This window comes from Primulina huaijiensis, unplaced genomic scaffold, assembly GCF_012295235.1.
Source record: "Primulina huaijiensis isolate GDHJ02 unplaced genomic scaffold, ASM1229523v2 scaffold24481, whole genome shotgun sequence".
NCBI classification, from domain to species: domain Eukaryota; kingdom Viridiplantae; phylum Streptophyta; class Magnoliopsida; order Lamiales; family Gesneriaceae; genus Primulina; species Primulina huaijiensis.
The window spans coordinates 89,436-104,893 of record NW_027356016.1 but is presented as its reverse complement, the minus strand read 5'-3'; the positions used below and the strand labels follow the sequence as shown (position 1 = coordinate 104,893).

Here is a 15,458-nt window from a genome sequence, read left to right as displayed (position 1 = left end):
AGCACGGATCAGTGGAGAGCTTTTAGACAAGAACCTGATCAAAACGGTACCATATATGTTAATTATTTTGTTGGAATATTTCGCATCTCGAAAATGTGATGGATTCGAACATACCTTTTGATGGAATGCCAATCATTCAAAGAGAATGCATCGACATGGCGAAATGAAACAGCTGAACCAAATCCAGCAACACTAACTAACTTTTCTTCATCGTTATTATGAAAACCAGGAACGATGGACGATTCGCGGCCAGAATAATAGCTGCGAGGGAGCATGGGATCCATGCTCTGAGAACGAAGCCAATCCAGTGCCTCGATGTGCTCGTCAATCGGCACCTTTTACAAAAACCATATTGAACATTTATAATTAGATTCAGAGAAATTATATACATTGAACTCATGCTCAAGAATAACAGTACTAATATATATAGTATGTTGCATGTGTTTGAGTACGATTTAACAAATTATATTTTGCATGATATCTTGTTTTTGTTCTCTTCTCTCCAAAAATAATAAAAGCATACAAAGTTTTGATTCTGAATCACTCGCTTTTATTCTTCTTCATTTCGTATGAAACACAGTAGGATTTTTATATATCAAACACGGGCAGAGAATAGAATCATGGATAGAGAAACATATATATTCAAATACATAGATTAAAGAATTCGTAGATCAATTAAAAAATTCTGTATGCATGAGTGATGCGTCTGCTTGTGTGTACTTATTGAATTGCATGCATTGTTTTTATATTAATTCATAAAATATGTTTGTTTTGGAATGGAAACATTTTGAATACGATATTGGCAGTAGATTCCAAACTTGAACGTGCCGAGATTGTTCGATTTATATTCCAAGCCAAAGGCACGTAATTAATTTAAATTCTGATCAAAAGTTTCTTTAAACCGATAAAAATAGTTTACATGAATCCAATCGTGGAAACATAACAAAGAAAAATATATGTTTCTGATTTTTGTATGATAAAACACGGAATATATATACCTCGAGACGAATAATCCCTGATCCAAGTTGTGATGGGTTCGACTTCAAGTCGTAAATGGCTGAGTTGAGACGATCAGCAGCCGAAGCTGGCGTTGGTGCTATTGGAAATGTTTTGGTCTCAATGGTACCAACTGGTGCTCTAGGATCTTCACTTTGGCAACCATTCATGGATAACGAAGATAGATCCTTATATTTCTATGAACATTCAAAGAAAATATTAGCTCGCGCACATGTATATAATATTTCGAAAACAAGAAATATTTTCTTCTGCGAAGTTTGAATTCTTACATTATTCGCGAAATGAACCAAATGTTTGGCATGTGCTACCGGGGACGAAAAGGAGGTCCGTTTCGTGGAATTGATGTTTGAAGAATGGGCAATGCAATGGTTAAGTATTGCTGCCATTTTTGCTATATTATGTGCAAGATTGTGTGATCTTGTCTGTTTTATGTATCTTGTGTTTTTTCTGTTGTCTTGAGATATTTGTACGTAGGAGATATATATAGTAGTACAACAAACTCGAAGTCCAATTTAATGGGTTAGAAAATAAAGATTTTTTGACTATATTTTGTTTAATATTCATATTTTTTTCTCGGACTCACTATATGCCGCCTAGGAGGAAATTACTTGCATCATTTTTTATTTTTATTTTGACCAAATTATTTCAGTCATTCCAAATCATATCGTTTTGATTACTCTTTGAATTAACTGTGTATGTATCAAAAATTAAATTTTATTGCTTTTTTTTTCATACAATTTTCGATATACTAAGTTTTCAAAGTTTTATTTAAACTTAATTGCACTAACTTAAAATTTTTTTTTTCCACTTTCACTCTTATTTCGTTGGAGTGTTGATGTGACACTAGAAAATACTGACATGATATTGAAAATTGTTGATCTATCTAATGTTATGTAAATAATTAGATCAAAATAATCGAAAATTAAAACTTTGAAAAGACTTAACGCTTGATGAACTATTTATTCAAAAAGTCGACCTAATAGTCGATATATACAAACTCAATTGATTTGTTGTTTATATATTTTTATTTAAAAAAAAAAAAAGTTATTTCTCGATGGACTTAATAAGTCGTCAATTTCACACGATCTATTTTTTAAAAAAAAAAAAGAAAAAGAAAAAGAAAAAGAAAGAAAGAATGATCGCAGTCAATTTTTTGTTGGAATAACTTGGTAGGACCGTCATTGGAAAAGCAATAAAAGAGCTTAAACATGCATGAGGGGTTGGTCTTTGTTTAGACTAACTAATGGTCTACGTACTTGATTATATATTATGCCGTATGTGCTACGTTTTTGTTAATTTTATTTTAATTTTTGTAATAATAATAATAATAATAATAATAATACGATTTCCAAGTCAAAAATGAACTGAACACCCACCAATTAGGACGTAATATGATTCAATTTGGTACTGTACCGAATAAAACAATTCATAAAAAAGAGTCAACAAAAGACAACATCGTATCAGGACTTCAACCCACTCAGGTAAGTCAAAACATGTGTTTTTGGAGGGGAAGAAATAGATAAGTTGATCTATACAAATTTGATTTTTGAAATAAAAAAAAAAATCAAAAGAACTACTTTTTTTGTTAAAATAGGTATATTGTTTCTTTTCTTTTTTTGGTTAACCAAATTGAGGTCATTTTTTCACTTAAGTTTCAACAGATTCGTCGATCCAAAACTTGATTTTTGACAATTTTTATTTTATTTTTAAGTGAACTAAATTATATTCCGACTTTTTTAAATGCAAAAATGATATATTGGTGTATCAAAGCTCTATATTTTAATACTATATATCATATGGTTATCATTTGATTTTCATTAAAAAAAAATAATGTGTTTTTACATGTATATTTAATATATCAATATGGAAAAGATGATCGAATTATTCCATTTGCAACTGTTTGTCAAGGACAAATGATCAGATTGAATTTTTTTTCCCAAAATCACGTCTAACGGGTACGGGTCAATATTTTCTTCTCATTTTTCCAAAATAAAAAATATATAAATTTTATTTTATTTTGATTTTTTTCCCCAAAAAAATACCTACATCTTGAATTATACTATGTTCATATGTACAATTATCCCATTTTATTTATTTATTTTTTGCTTTAAAACATCTGGTAGACAGTATAAAGTACTGTATACATGATGTAACAGACATTTACTTAAGACAATAAAATCAAGTCCACAAATTATTACTCAATTAATTTACCAATTCACAATAGTCACACCATAACTAAAATATGTTTCATGTAATAATACATATAGTAATTAAAAAAAACAATTTTCAAATCCAATTAAATAATGATTTCAGAATATATGCCATGGCACACCATCAAATAAATTTTCCCATTATATTATTGGAGTCAATTTGATTAATTAATAAAGGGGAATGAACCATATCAAGTGTATCACACTCATTAAACTAAATCTTTACTTTTCTAAATAAATTAATTGATTTTTCTTAATGAAAAAAATAAAAATAAAAGTTAAAAGTTAGCAGACATTATTCACAAGACAGGTTAGGCGTGCTATAAATTACTGCTTCCGAATTTGAAAAGTCATTGCCGAGTTGCAGTCAATAATTAGAAAATACCACGAAGCATGCTGAAATGACTCAGGTAATATTTTAATTTAAATTTTTTTAATAGTATCTTTTCTGATAATTTATTTCAACTTGTATAGTTTCATTTATGCAACCTTCTCGCTAACGACGTTCAAAAATTGCCATTTTGTAATGCTTCAATAACCATACATAGATAATGGACCTAATTGATCCCTAATGGACCTAAAATTTGGTTGAGTAGACAATTTATGCAGCCTTCTCGCTAACGATGTTCAAAAGTTGCCATTTTGCACTCTTTTTTCATATGGCAGAAACAAACGGGTACACCGCGAAGGAACTCCTGACTTCTTTGTATTTCATAGGAAATAGCATATAACAAGCACAATTCAACCTCGAGTTTAAAACAGAATCACAAAAAACATTCAATGTCATAAGATTCTTCTCTACATTTATACACCGTACATGTCTACAATTCCAAATGTCGGATCTTGATTAAAAAAAAAAAAAAAAAATCGAGCATAGAATCCATAAACCTATAATAAGAACCTTTAGCAGAACTAGATGTGGATTATCTTTGGCTTTAAATGTACGACGCCATCAAAAGAGAGCAAAATACCCAGCCTAAAAGAATTTCAGGTTGGCACATGTATGCTCACAATTTACAGGTTACAACAAAGCAAAACCGCACAAAAATTATGTGTATTATTCCTCATCCAAGTCAACCCCATGAATTTTTTGTCGCCTTTTATCAAAAACAGCTCTGAAAGCCTCGCGCTCAGCGCGTAATTGGTCTTGGAATATTTTTGGTCTCTTTGATCCAACGGTTCTTTGGGCGAGCTTATCTTCCTCTGGCAGCGGATTTGACTTCTGCAACCACAAGTCAAAACAGATCAGCTAAAACCTTCAGAGGAGCATACTTTTACTTAGACCTTGCAGCAATGTCAGCAAGGCCATGGTGCAACTCAGTCGAGTTCAAGTGGGGCTAAATGTTATCACACGTTTATCGACCTCAAATATGTATTTTAGTACAAAACAATCAGGTAGAATGGAAAGTGCTGTACAATAAACAAGATGAGCAGCAATCTCACCAAGTTGTAACCAGAACCAGGACCGATTACTAAAGATACATTTGCTGTTTTTGCAGCACCTATTGAAAAACCAATACTGCCAACCTGGAGAGACCATGATCCAAAAATATCATAAAATGTTGACAATAAAGGTGATCATCTAACTTATCGAAGACAAACAATGGAAGTTCAAGATTCCGAACTAGTATTAAGTTTGTTACACCTTATAAAAAACTTTTAGTTTTATTAACGAGTATAGAAGCCCTCAAATTTTATTTTGAAGCTCATGTGCATCCACCTTAAAAGTTTTACAAAACCCTGAAACATCTTCAAGTGTTGCTTAACACCAAAGTTTAAAGTTTAATTTGAAACGCACTCCAGATGACTTGTCTAACTAATGAAAAAGACAGCAGTTGTTTACCTGATCAGCCCAACATACAGATTTACCTTGGTTGCTGTATGATTTAGTTAAACCAGAGAGAGCACTCAAATTTACCCTGGTTACTTCAGCTTTTTGCACATCATCCTCGTCCAAATCATTTGACCATTTGCTCTTTCCCAATTCTGTCACCACCTCTATCTGATATCGTTCGACAGCATCCAACTTCTGCTCCTCTTTTGATGTTCCTAATTTTTTTTAAAAAATAACATACTAAATTATACAAAACATGGATTCTTTCAAACTAGCACACAAAAAAATCTCAATAACCATCACCAACCCCAAATCCTTATTTTTTGGATAAGAAAGGATGTAGATTGATGATAAAATGTATCTTCAGCAAACAAGACATCCTTCTAAAATAATTGTAAATGATTCACTGACATCCTGTCTATGATCAGGACAAATGCTACTAAGGATTCAAACAGAAATGAGTTGTCACCCAGTTAACAAGAAATAATGGGTTAGTTGAACAAGGTGTACATGTTTTTTGCTCAATAATTTCCCATGAAATTATGAAGTAACAATACGATAAGTCTAACATCTACAGGTGACCAAAGCGACTAACTACCTAAAATCAAACCAAACTCCACTATTGTTTTTATCTTTTACTTTCCCATCCGTTGTTTTTATCTTTTACTTTCCCATCCATTTGACGCCATCGAGATGTGAAATAAACTCTGGGATACTATCAGCTAGCAGTACAAGCTGCTTGGTATGATGGTAGTTTGAGACAATAAAGTGATGTAATTGTTACAGCAATAAAGACAGTGATGGATTGCATGGATAATATAACTCTATGATAAAACGGCTATCTGAGAATACAGATCTTTAGATTGAGCAATTGCATCATAAATTGCAGTCCAGATATTTTTCAGCCATTGTCTTTCATGCATGTCGATACTCGATACCAAGGAACTAGATATAGACCTATAATTGAAAACCAAGAAAATAAGTGAACTCAAGTAATACCATTGGCAGCTAGATTACCTTTAGAAAGTTCTGTGTTTTCAGCACTTGCATCTTCTGAACCAGGGAGGCCCCCGATATGATCTCCATCTTCTGTATCCATGTCAACCTAAGGAAATTCAGGTGATTTCCATAAACATTATTTCCCAGAATGATAGAATAGCAAAGATCTTGGCTTAACGAAGAATAAACCAACATAAATGGTTGAACTTTTAGAGCTGTAAAAGATGAAAAAAGAAAAAAGGAACCCAACAGCAACGTGCGCAGTGAAATTACCTCTTGAATCCCGTTTTCCTCCAAATCATCTCCATGGATTAAAGACTGAAATATAATCAAATAGTGAACGTCAAGGTTAAAATTCACAGAAATGCAAATATCTTCAGTCTTGACAAATTATTGTGAAGCAAACTCTTGGTGCAAAAGGGGAAAACTAAAGTATTAATATTTAATACCCTGACGTCTAGCTTCAGGTATAAGGACGGTGCCTCCTCCCATTGCTTAGCCATATTTTGTATGTCATTTTGAGTGAAACAATGAATATTTCTTGCAGCACAGCCCTGCGACCCACATTGAAAAAGAATTTCCATTAAAGAACACTAGCAGTAAAATATATTTTCAACTTCCAATTGATGGAAGGTTCCAACTTCCATGGCAATTACAAACAAGGGAAAAGAACGGGGAGTGGTTTAGTAAAGTCAACCCACAACTAAAAGAACAGACGCTCAACAGAACAAAACTACATTTCTAATCTGATGCACGGCACTTCTTCTTACAACACAACGTATATAGTAAGCTAGCCCAGAGTCATTTCATGTAATATTAGGTAAACCCTCTCTCTCTCTGATTTCACAAAGCATATTTAACCCATCATTTTACTTTACCAGTGGATATAACGCACTATATAACAAACAAATAACTCGAATAAATAACCATGAAGCGCTACATGAGAAAGTATCAAAATCCAAACAAGAAACTGACCGCCGGATCTTTGTATGCGGCTTCTAGTAAGTAAACCTCGTAACCAGATCTCTGCAATTAAGAATTGAAACATTTTAAGCAGGAAATGACTGTAAAATATCATGCCCCACAAATGATCGCAAAAGTACAAAAATATAACACAGTAACACGGGATGAATAGAGAAGCTCAACTAGCAACAGGAGAAAGGCACAATATTTCAAGTCGAGCCAACCAAAATGTCCGAAAAGAAAATGCAACAATCATCTTTCAGAAAGGTTTTACATGTGATAATCAAATTGTAACAAGAAAAATGTGCATAAAACCTTTAGATATGTTTCCATTTCCATATATTGCTGTAGGACGATCAAGATGTTAAAGTAATACATCAATTAATTCAGTTCGGTAATTCAAACCAAATTGCCAAAGGAATAAACAGCACTCCCATGTTACTTTTTAAACTGCAAATTCGAGTTGACTAGTAAATAGAGTTGGTTTTTTCGAATTATATCATGTTTTCCTTGTGTTAATGCCAAGTCATACCGATATATCTAAAACCCTCACACAGCTCACACTGAATTCATTCAAATTTAAATCATGTAACCCAGATGTCTCTGAACCATTTGTCATTTTAAATCAATAACAAAACGAGAAAAAATGTCCAGTGGAGAGAGCCATCATATGTAATAAAACAACAATGGATCCTAGCTATAAGAAACATATCCGAGATTGTAGATTTGGTATGACCTTAAAGTTTGGTGAAAATTATGAGGCTGTTTAGTGTTGATAAAAAAGTTATAATAAATTTTACAAAGAAACACTACCATATGGAGTGGTGGGGATGTAGGTGAAGCGGTTAACAATTTTTTAACGCACCACTAAACCCGAACTTGACAGTTACTAAAACTATGAAATTGTCTGTACTATTGAAAATAGCAAGACTGGAGACCAGTCAAATGGGTTGTTTCACAAACAATGGAAAAGCCTGGAATACGTTCATAGGAACAAACTGTAAAAAGAAATTATACTCCCATGGTTTATCTACAAAATAAATTAACAGAGTATAATTAAAACAGTGTTCTTTCCATAAAATAAAACTAAAACAATCGTATGATGATTCTGATCACAATGCGGTATGCGTCGAACATTCACAAAACAGATATTTCACCCCCATCAAATTTACCAAGAACAATAATCTTGCATGAATTCATCCCTAAGCCTACTACAGGTGTAAACTTGGTCAGGGAAAGGAATTGCAAAAATTTAAAATATATTACGTGCATTTAATGACACTTTGTTTTTGCAATTTCATCCAATAAAATTAAATGTAAATGAAAAAAGGAATGTATCATCGATATTATCATTGATATAGAGTGAGAAAAATGTTCATGTAAGACAGGAAGGAAGTTTCTGCTGCTTTCTGCTCACATGCAGATGACTTTGCTGAGTTTCTCTAGAGGATGATAAATTATCAAAAAGGTGGAACAAATACTGTTCTAAAGGAGTATAGGTACTTTTATGTCCCATATATACTTTTAAGTCATCCTAACGATATCAGCAATAGGTCAAACAAAAGATGATGAAACAACCCTGGAACAATGAAGTTGAAATATAGGCCATGTTTTGATTATCTTTCATAAATTGCCTGGCTGTAACAAATCATAATAAAATTCTCAACTGCATAAGATTTAGCTTGTAAGTTGTAACTATACACTAAACTTGATTGAAGATCTCAAATTCTGAAAGCCATGACATTGAATACACATATGAAAAAGCCGTTATACAATCACCAGAAACCACACAATGGATCTGCCAACACCATTCAGACAAAATATATCAATAAAATATGATGGTAATACATCATCTCAATCTGATTAGTTCACTTTGCAAGCTGGTTTTGCTTAAATAAGATAAGGTGAGCTGGTTCTGCTTAAATAAGATAAGGTGATGACTAATGGCTATTAATTTCACAATTATAAGCAACATAATTACTTTTAGTCGAATCCAAGGATTAAACCAATACTTCCCCAAGCATATGTCATTTTATTCTGTAAATTTAAAAATGGGGCATGTTGCATCCAATCAAATGCCAACGGTCAGATATAACAGGTTTAAATTAATGGAAACAAGGGAGTGTCCAAGACATTCAGATGGAAAAAAATGGAAAGGATCACCTTTCAATGAATTGAAAACATGAACCACAGAACAGAAAACTTAAAAACCCATTATTCGGGAATATTCAGATAATGACACAGTTATTACATGGAATGTACGCAAGGTTTCTCTTTGAATATGAGGGTTTGTTCACAGAAGTTCACAGACTACCGTAATCAGAATTACAAAATATTTATAAATCTGTCATTGAAATAATGTAATGAAAATCAGGGTGAACTGAGAAGCAGGTAGGAAAGGGTAATTCAAAGTTCTTGTAACAAGCATGGAAGGACCACAAAAATTTGAATTCCATAGTTGTTCCAAATTTTCGTAATCGTAAGTTCAAAAACTGGAAAAGCACAACATTGAAGAATCGCTATAGAAGTTATAAAGAATTTCAAGGAAAATAATTATCATTTTTTTAACGGTGCTATTTAGTTCAACTTCCGCATTCTACACAGACCAAGGGATCTCATAGATGGTAAGTCATCTACAATACAACCAAACAGGCAGAAAGAAGTCAGAAAGACTAATAACCATACATGGACAGTCGTAAGATTGGAGAAAAATCTCTTCTCACACTATTCATTCAATATTTTTTTAGTAGCTCTGTAAGTATGACGTCAAGACACCCGTTAAACCATAACAAACTTAACTTGCTACATAAAATCCACAAAATAAGACCAAGAGATAATGGACCTCTAAGTTTTCCCAGAAAAGAGAGCAGCACACATTGAGAGACCAAAGTTCAGAGAATGATGATACCTTTCCAGTTGCCCAAAATTGAGCAAAATCAGCTACCCGCAGATTGCGGTCATCCACTAAGATGAAGCACAAATAGCATCAAGAAATGGATCAATTGCCAAATAAACTGCATCTGTAGTTAGTCAAACTGAAGCAGCGCAAAGGCACTGCATGACCATTTAAGCTATAAGAAGACTATGCCTTTCAACTATTTCTGTGTGTAACTATCCTATGGTGAAAGAAAATACTTTATAAGTCCAAACTGAAATTTTTCAAGATACGCATCATGAATGAGTCGACAGACTTGTAGGATGCAAACTGGCATCACCAAAATGTCAAAGCCACAATCAGCAGCATAAGAAACACCAACATTACTTTTGCTACTCAGACAAGGTGAAAACCGAAATGAAAGTAAAGTTTAAAATAAATTGCACATCATTGTATCAAAGAACCATAACCCACCAGTGCCTTTAATATAAATATTATCAAAAAATGGACATTAAAAGCAAGAAAACAAGGAAATTCGTGTTTTGAAAATAACTTGTGCTCTGCACAACAAAGTCATACCAATTACAAAGGAGAAAACCCCTTCATCAAGGGTCTTTTTAAATGCCTTCAGCATGCTTGACCGATAAGCCTGATTGACAGACACAATGTTATAGCAAGAATAATAAATGCAATGATAACAGTTAAGGAGAGGATATCAAGGTACTAAATCCATATTCACAGTAAAAATTTCACCAAAATTTCTCCGGTTCACGAGATTGAAAATTAATTTAACAGGCTAAAGGAGCATTTCTAATTAATTGCATACCTACAACTTATAAAACTGTGTGCTCACAGCACAACCCTTTTAACTTAGGGTGTTTCATTACATAATATAGGCTACAATAAATAACATAAAATCAAATGCTTATTCTCGGAATACACTTCCTTGCTAGAAGCTTTCTATCTTTTGCAACTACTTAACATTCATCTCACTCAAATACAAAACAACTAGGATTAATCCAAGTTCCAATTCAAATTAGACCCGATCGGAAAATTTCAATTTTACACCAACCAAAGGATGTTTAAATAATTCCTTCAGCATTCGCTTATTTTCAGAAAACATGCTCTTCCCGAGTAAGTTTACAGTGGAACAGCAACCACTTCGAGTTATCACAGCAGAATCAACTTCATGAGATATCCTGGCTCCTTTTGGCTATTAAATTACCTACTTCAAATTTTTTACATCATATAGATATGGCTTACCAGAATTTGATTAACAATACCATAAGATCCATTTTACTTCCAACACATTACCTTGTGGTAGAAGTAGTCATAAATTACAACTGTCCTTAATCTCAAAGACAAAAGTTACGGTTGCATGCAGTTAAGGTTATGTGCACCATCAATAAAATGAATATCATAAAGTCGTATGTGTAACTAAATTATTGAATTGATTTTGTCACCTCTTCCATCTCGGGTTCGTAACAGTATTCCATGACCTTCTTAGCTGATTTTTTCCCCCGAACTGAAAAATTAGATTTTGAACCCTCGCTCTCTTCAACCTATACACAGAAAAATTCATTTACATATCATTGATGCATACTTGTCCTAGTTACACGTTAAGACATGAAAACACCTTTTCGACTTCAATCATGAAATAATCATCCATGGAGTGAATCCGTGGAGCACAGCCACCATTTTCAACCTCGAGATCGCGTAACATCTTTGCCAGATAGCTCTTGCCACTGCCTGAGCATAATATATTTGCAAATACTCTTAGCAGATAACAAAACATCGTGCATGCAAAGCCATTAGAATCATCAGAAATCTCATTCACATGTTCAGATAACAAGCTAAACTCCAGTTCATGGACAACCCACCAACCACACACACAGCAGTTAATTTAGAGACCTTTTCAGTGGCAAACAACATGAATAAGAAAAAAGAAAATATAGAGTTCAGTATAAATTTAAAATAATCAAAGGTTAATTTATATGGTAGATATATTTGCTAGAAAAGTAGAATAAACATATGAATAAAACCTGGAAGCCCTCGCAGAATTATGACGATGTGATCTGGACGGCTACTGCGATGTGGCTTCTTTAAAATGTGTGAGGCATCCAAAGATTTGGGCTTCTCTGAGAAGAGATGTTGTGATGGAATATCTTCACTTTCTCTCATATACATCTTGGATGGTGCCAACCGAAAGGCTTGAATTTCCTGAAAAGCGTAATTATAAAATATACATTAAGATCTACAAATAACTTTCCAACTGTAATGAATAATCAAACTAGCAACAATAAGATATATAGCATTCATAAACCTATTAACTTTCTTTAATTACTTCCAGGACACTGCTAAATAAGCAGTCCATGGCCATGTATTTGAACCTATAAACTAAAGAAACTCATATTTGTCAGGTTCCATCTGAATCACAGATAAAGCCTTTAGGATATGCTTTGTTTAGTTTGTTCAACACATAAGACCAAGTAATTCACAACCTCAACGTTCCATCCAACTGTAAACTTGATCAAATCATGTGTTCATGGGTCAAGCTGTCTCAAATTCTATCTGAAGTATGAAGCAACTATGTCATATATAATTAAAATTATGCAATGGAAGATATACAATAATAAAAACAATAGAAAAACCAAACAATCAATCGGAAAGATAAGATTTTTAGAAAGAAAATTGTATTCTTACATATAAATACATCTTTATTTATAATAGTTCTAAAGGTATTGTCAGCACTTTGTCAGTCCTCACAGTGATAAAGTTAGGGTGTAGAAAAGGCTAGATAGTCCCATATGGTTTTCTCTTCCGTGTAATTGTTATTTATACTCACGCATACAATATGACCCAAACACACGATGTAACTCTTTGTTGACCGCCTCGTCACGGGACTTAATTCCACAGTTCCCTCTGCTGCCTTAGTTCCGTTTTTCTTTTTCATAAGCATAAAGATAAAAACATGTCCACAAATAGCAAATGCTACCATTATGTATCCATTATCCAAATTCTACAAAGAGAAGATCTTTCTTAATGCAAAAATCTTCTCGCCACTTCTTATCCACACTTTACTTCCATATAGAAAATATTGTTAACATGATTTTAAAGTATTCCTTAGTAATTGATGATCTAATAAATGATAAAAGGCGTACACAAAAATTTATACAAAAAAGAAATCGGTCTCAAAAAAATCATAATTCATGCAACTTTCTGCACGTATACAGGCAAACCAGGAAAAATGAAAGTAACAGGGGGAGGGGGATTCAAAACTTAACAAACAAGTGTAATCTTAGGTTTTATTCTGAAAGCTGTATTAACCTGTTTGGTAGATCTAAACAAAATTTTGAATGTATCCATTCCAATTACATTTGGACTATTTTTTAGCAATGTAAATTTCTTGCAATCGAACAATAAAACCACTCTTTTTTAATACTAGTGCACTTAGAATTGGCTACAAAAATATTTTCCCTTTTTATTCGAGTTCATTGTCGATCATCTAAGCATTCCTCCTGCACAATCTTGGGTTTGTCGGTATCATTTCTAACATAACCTATATAATACTGTTACACATTCGCCTTTTATCATCCAAAAGGGGACAACATATCAAAACTTTAGCTACCAGCATACCTCAGTGTAATAACCACCTGAATTTGGATTAGCTTTTCTTGAATATTCATTAGCTTCAGATGAGATACCTACAGAAACTACCGGATAAGGTGCCCGTAAAGAGGATGCAGACTCAGCTGGAACTGGAATCAGGGAGCTACCACCGGATGCAGATGATGTGACACCTGGCTTCAACAAGTTCAACCCAGGAAGTTCTACACGGAGTGGCGGTGGCGGTGACATTGGAAGTGGAGGCTGCCCATTATGACCCGGTGATAGCTTCAACTGACCCATGTTCTCATTTGGACCAGATAAACTATAATACTTAGGCTGCCCATTATGACCCGGTGATCGCTTCAACGACTGTGAGATGCATTTGCTAAACTCTGGCTGGCTTTTGCTTGGAAACTTAATTCTCTCTTGTGGAGTCGGTAAAGTATTATGTATGTGCGTTTGATGAACTCCACGGGCCTGATCAAGATTTTTATAACCATCAGCCCTGTCACCATTATTCTCACACACTTGATTCTGCATAAAATTATTCTCACTTCGATCATACTGCAATCGCCCTAACTCCACGATCTCTTTTTGTCTATACTCAAGTTGGGCATCATAATTTCGTTTTTCGTAAATATTACTTTCTTTAAAGTGACCTCTCTCGGTACCCTGGAAAAGATGGCTAAAATTGCTCATCTTCTCGAAAGTGTAAGCTGAAACTTTCTTTCCCGAATCATTGCTGCTATTTAAATCGTAATTCACAGCACCATGATCGCGTATCAATTTCAATCTCCTCTCGTCTTCCCCAGGCGAGTTCATAAAAATGCCGTTCACATAGTGGCCGGGACCAGAACTGTGGCCGGAATAGTCGACTCTCATTCTCTTGGCACCAATCGCCTGGGCATCGTCATAATCTAGCATAGGTTTCAAATTTCCATAAACACCCTCACCAACATTAGAGTTATTGCTCCATGGCCGTGGGAGAATCTGCGGCGGTGGTGCGTAAGGATTCACAGCGTGAGGGCCTTGGTGGTCAACGAACGGATCATATGACGGAGGAGGCGGACGCATAGGGGATAGGTGACGGTGGAAGAATTGCTCTGGGTGCTGTGAATGCGGTGGTGGCGGTCTGAAATATTGTGGCGGGGGAGGGCAAAACGGGAAGTGGGAATTTGAGCAGACGGGGCAGAGATTATATCCCATCTGCGGTCTAGAACGCCGTGAATGCTCCATAATTGAGCAGCTAATGTGCTGGATCACTGCACTTTTCAAGAGTCAATTAGGGTTTCAAGGGCAGAAGACGATCGCTCCAGATTCGTACATGTCATGCTCATTCCACGCACCAATAATATTATTTACTCTGCATCCAGTTTTTTTTATAATTATCATCATAGTTTTTTTATTATTATCCATTTATTAAAGTGAAATTTGATAATTATTAAAAGATTAAATTGATATTTAAATTGTTGAAATAAAAAAATAAAAATATGTGTTAAAATTTTAAAAAAACAAAACAAAAATGTATTATTAATATCATATAAGGATAAAGTTGAAGAAAAATTTAGTGTACTTCTTGGTGGTTACTGTCATGTTCTCAACTTTAATAAAATATAAAATATTTATAAATTAATTATTTAAATATTTTTTATTTATGTTTGGTTATTATAGCGCATTTTTTATTAAAGGAAAAAAACAGGGACAAATGATGTCAATAGGAAATTTATAAAGGGACTGTTGAAACGCTACGTTAGTATTGGTTTTGGGTTTGTGCTTTAGGGTTGGGTTACAACTTATTAAGCAATTATCGATTTAAATGGATCGGTCGAGTAGATTTATATAAAATGCGAAAATAACTTGAGATTCGAAAATTCTGGTCAAATTGATAACAAAGTATGTAGAAAAATGAACACATGTGTTTCTTTTTAAACATTCGATGATTTAATCATTT

The 15,458-nt window shown here is 33.7% G+C and overlaps 1 protein-coding gene across 1 annotated transcript; it reads right to left on the bottom strand.

Moving 5' to 3' along the window:
* Window positions 1–3,994: 3,994 nt before the first annotated feature.
* LOC140967200 (uncharacterized) lies at window positions 3,995–14,857 on the bottom strand. Its single transcript, XM_073427601.1, has 13 exons — window positions 13,535–14,857; window positions 11,941–12,118; window positions 11,535–11,647; window positions 11,362–11,460; window positions 10,478–10,547; window positions 9,932–9,987; window positions 7,036–7,086; window positions 6,510–6,614; window positions 6,334–6,378; window positions 6,079–6,166; window positions 5,071–5,276; window positions 4,671–4,754; window positions 3,995–4,449 (listed from the first exon to the last, which is right to left on the bottom strand). The coding sequence occupies exons 1-13, from the start codon at window positions 14,741–14,743 to the stop codon at window positions 4,285–4,287; spliced, it is 2,469 nt and encodes an 822-aa protein (XP_073283702.1). The 5' UTR covers window positions 14,744–14,857; the 3' UTR covers window positions 3,995–4,284.
* Between the last annotated feature and the right edge of the window lie 601 nt (window positions 14,858–15,458).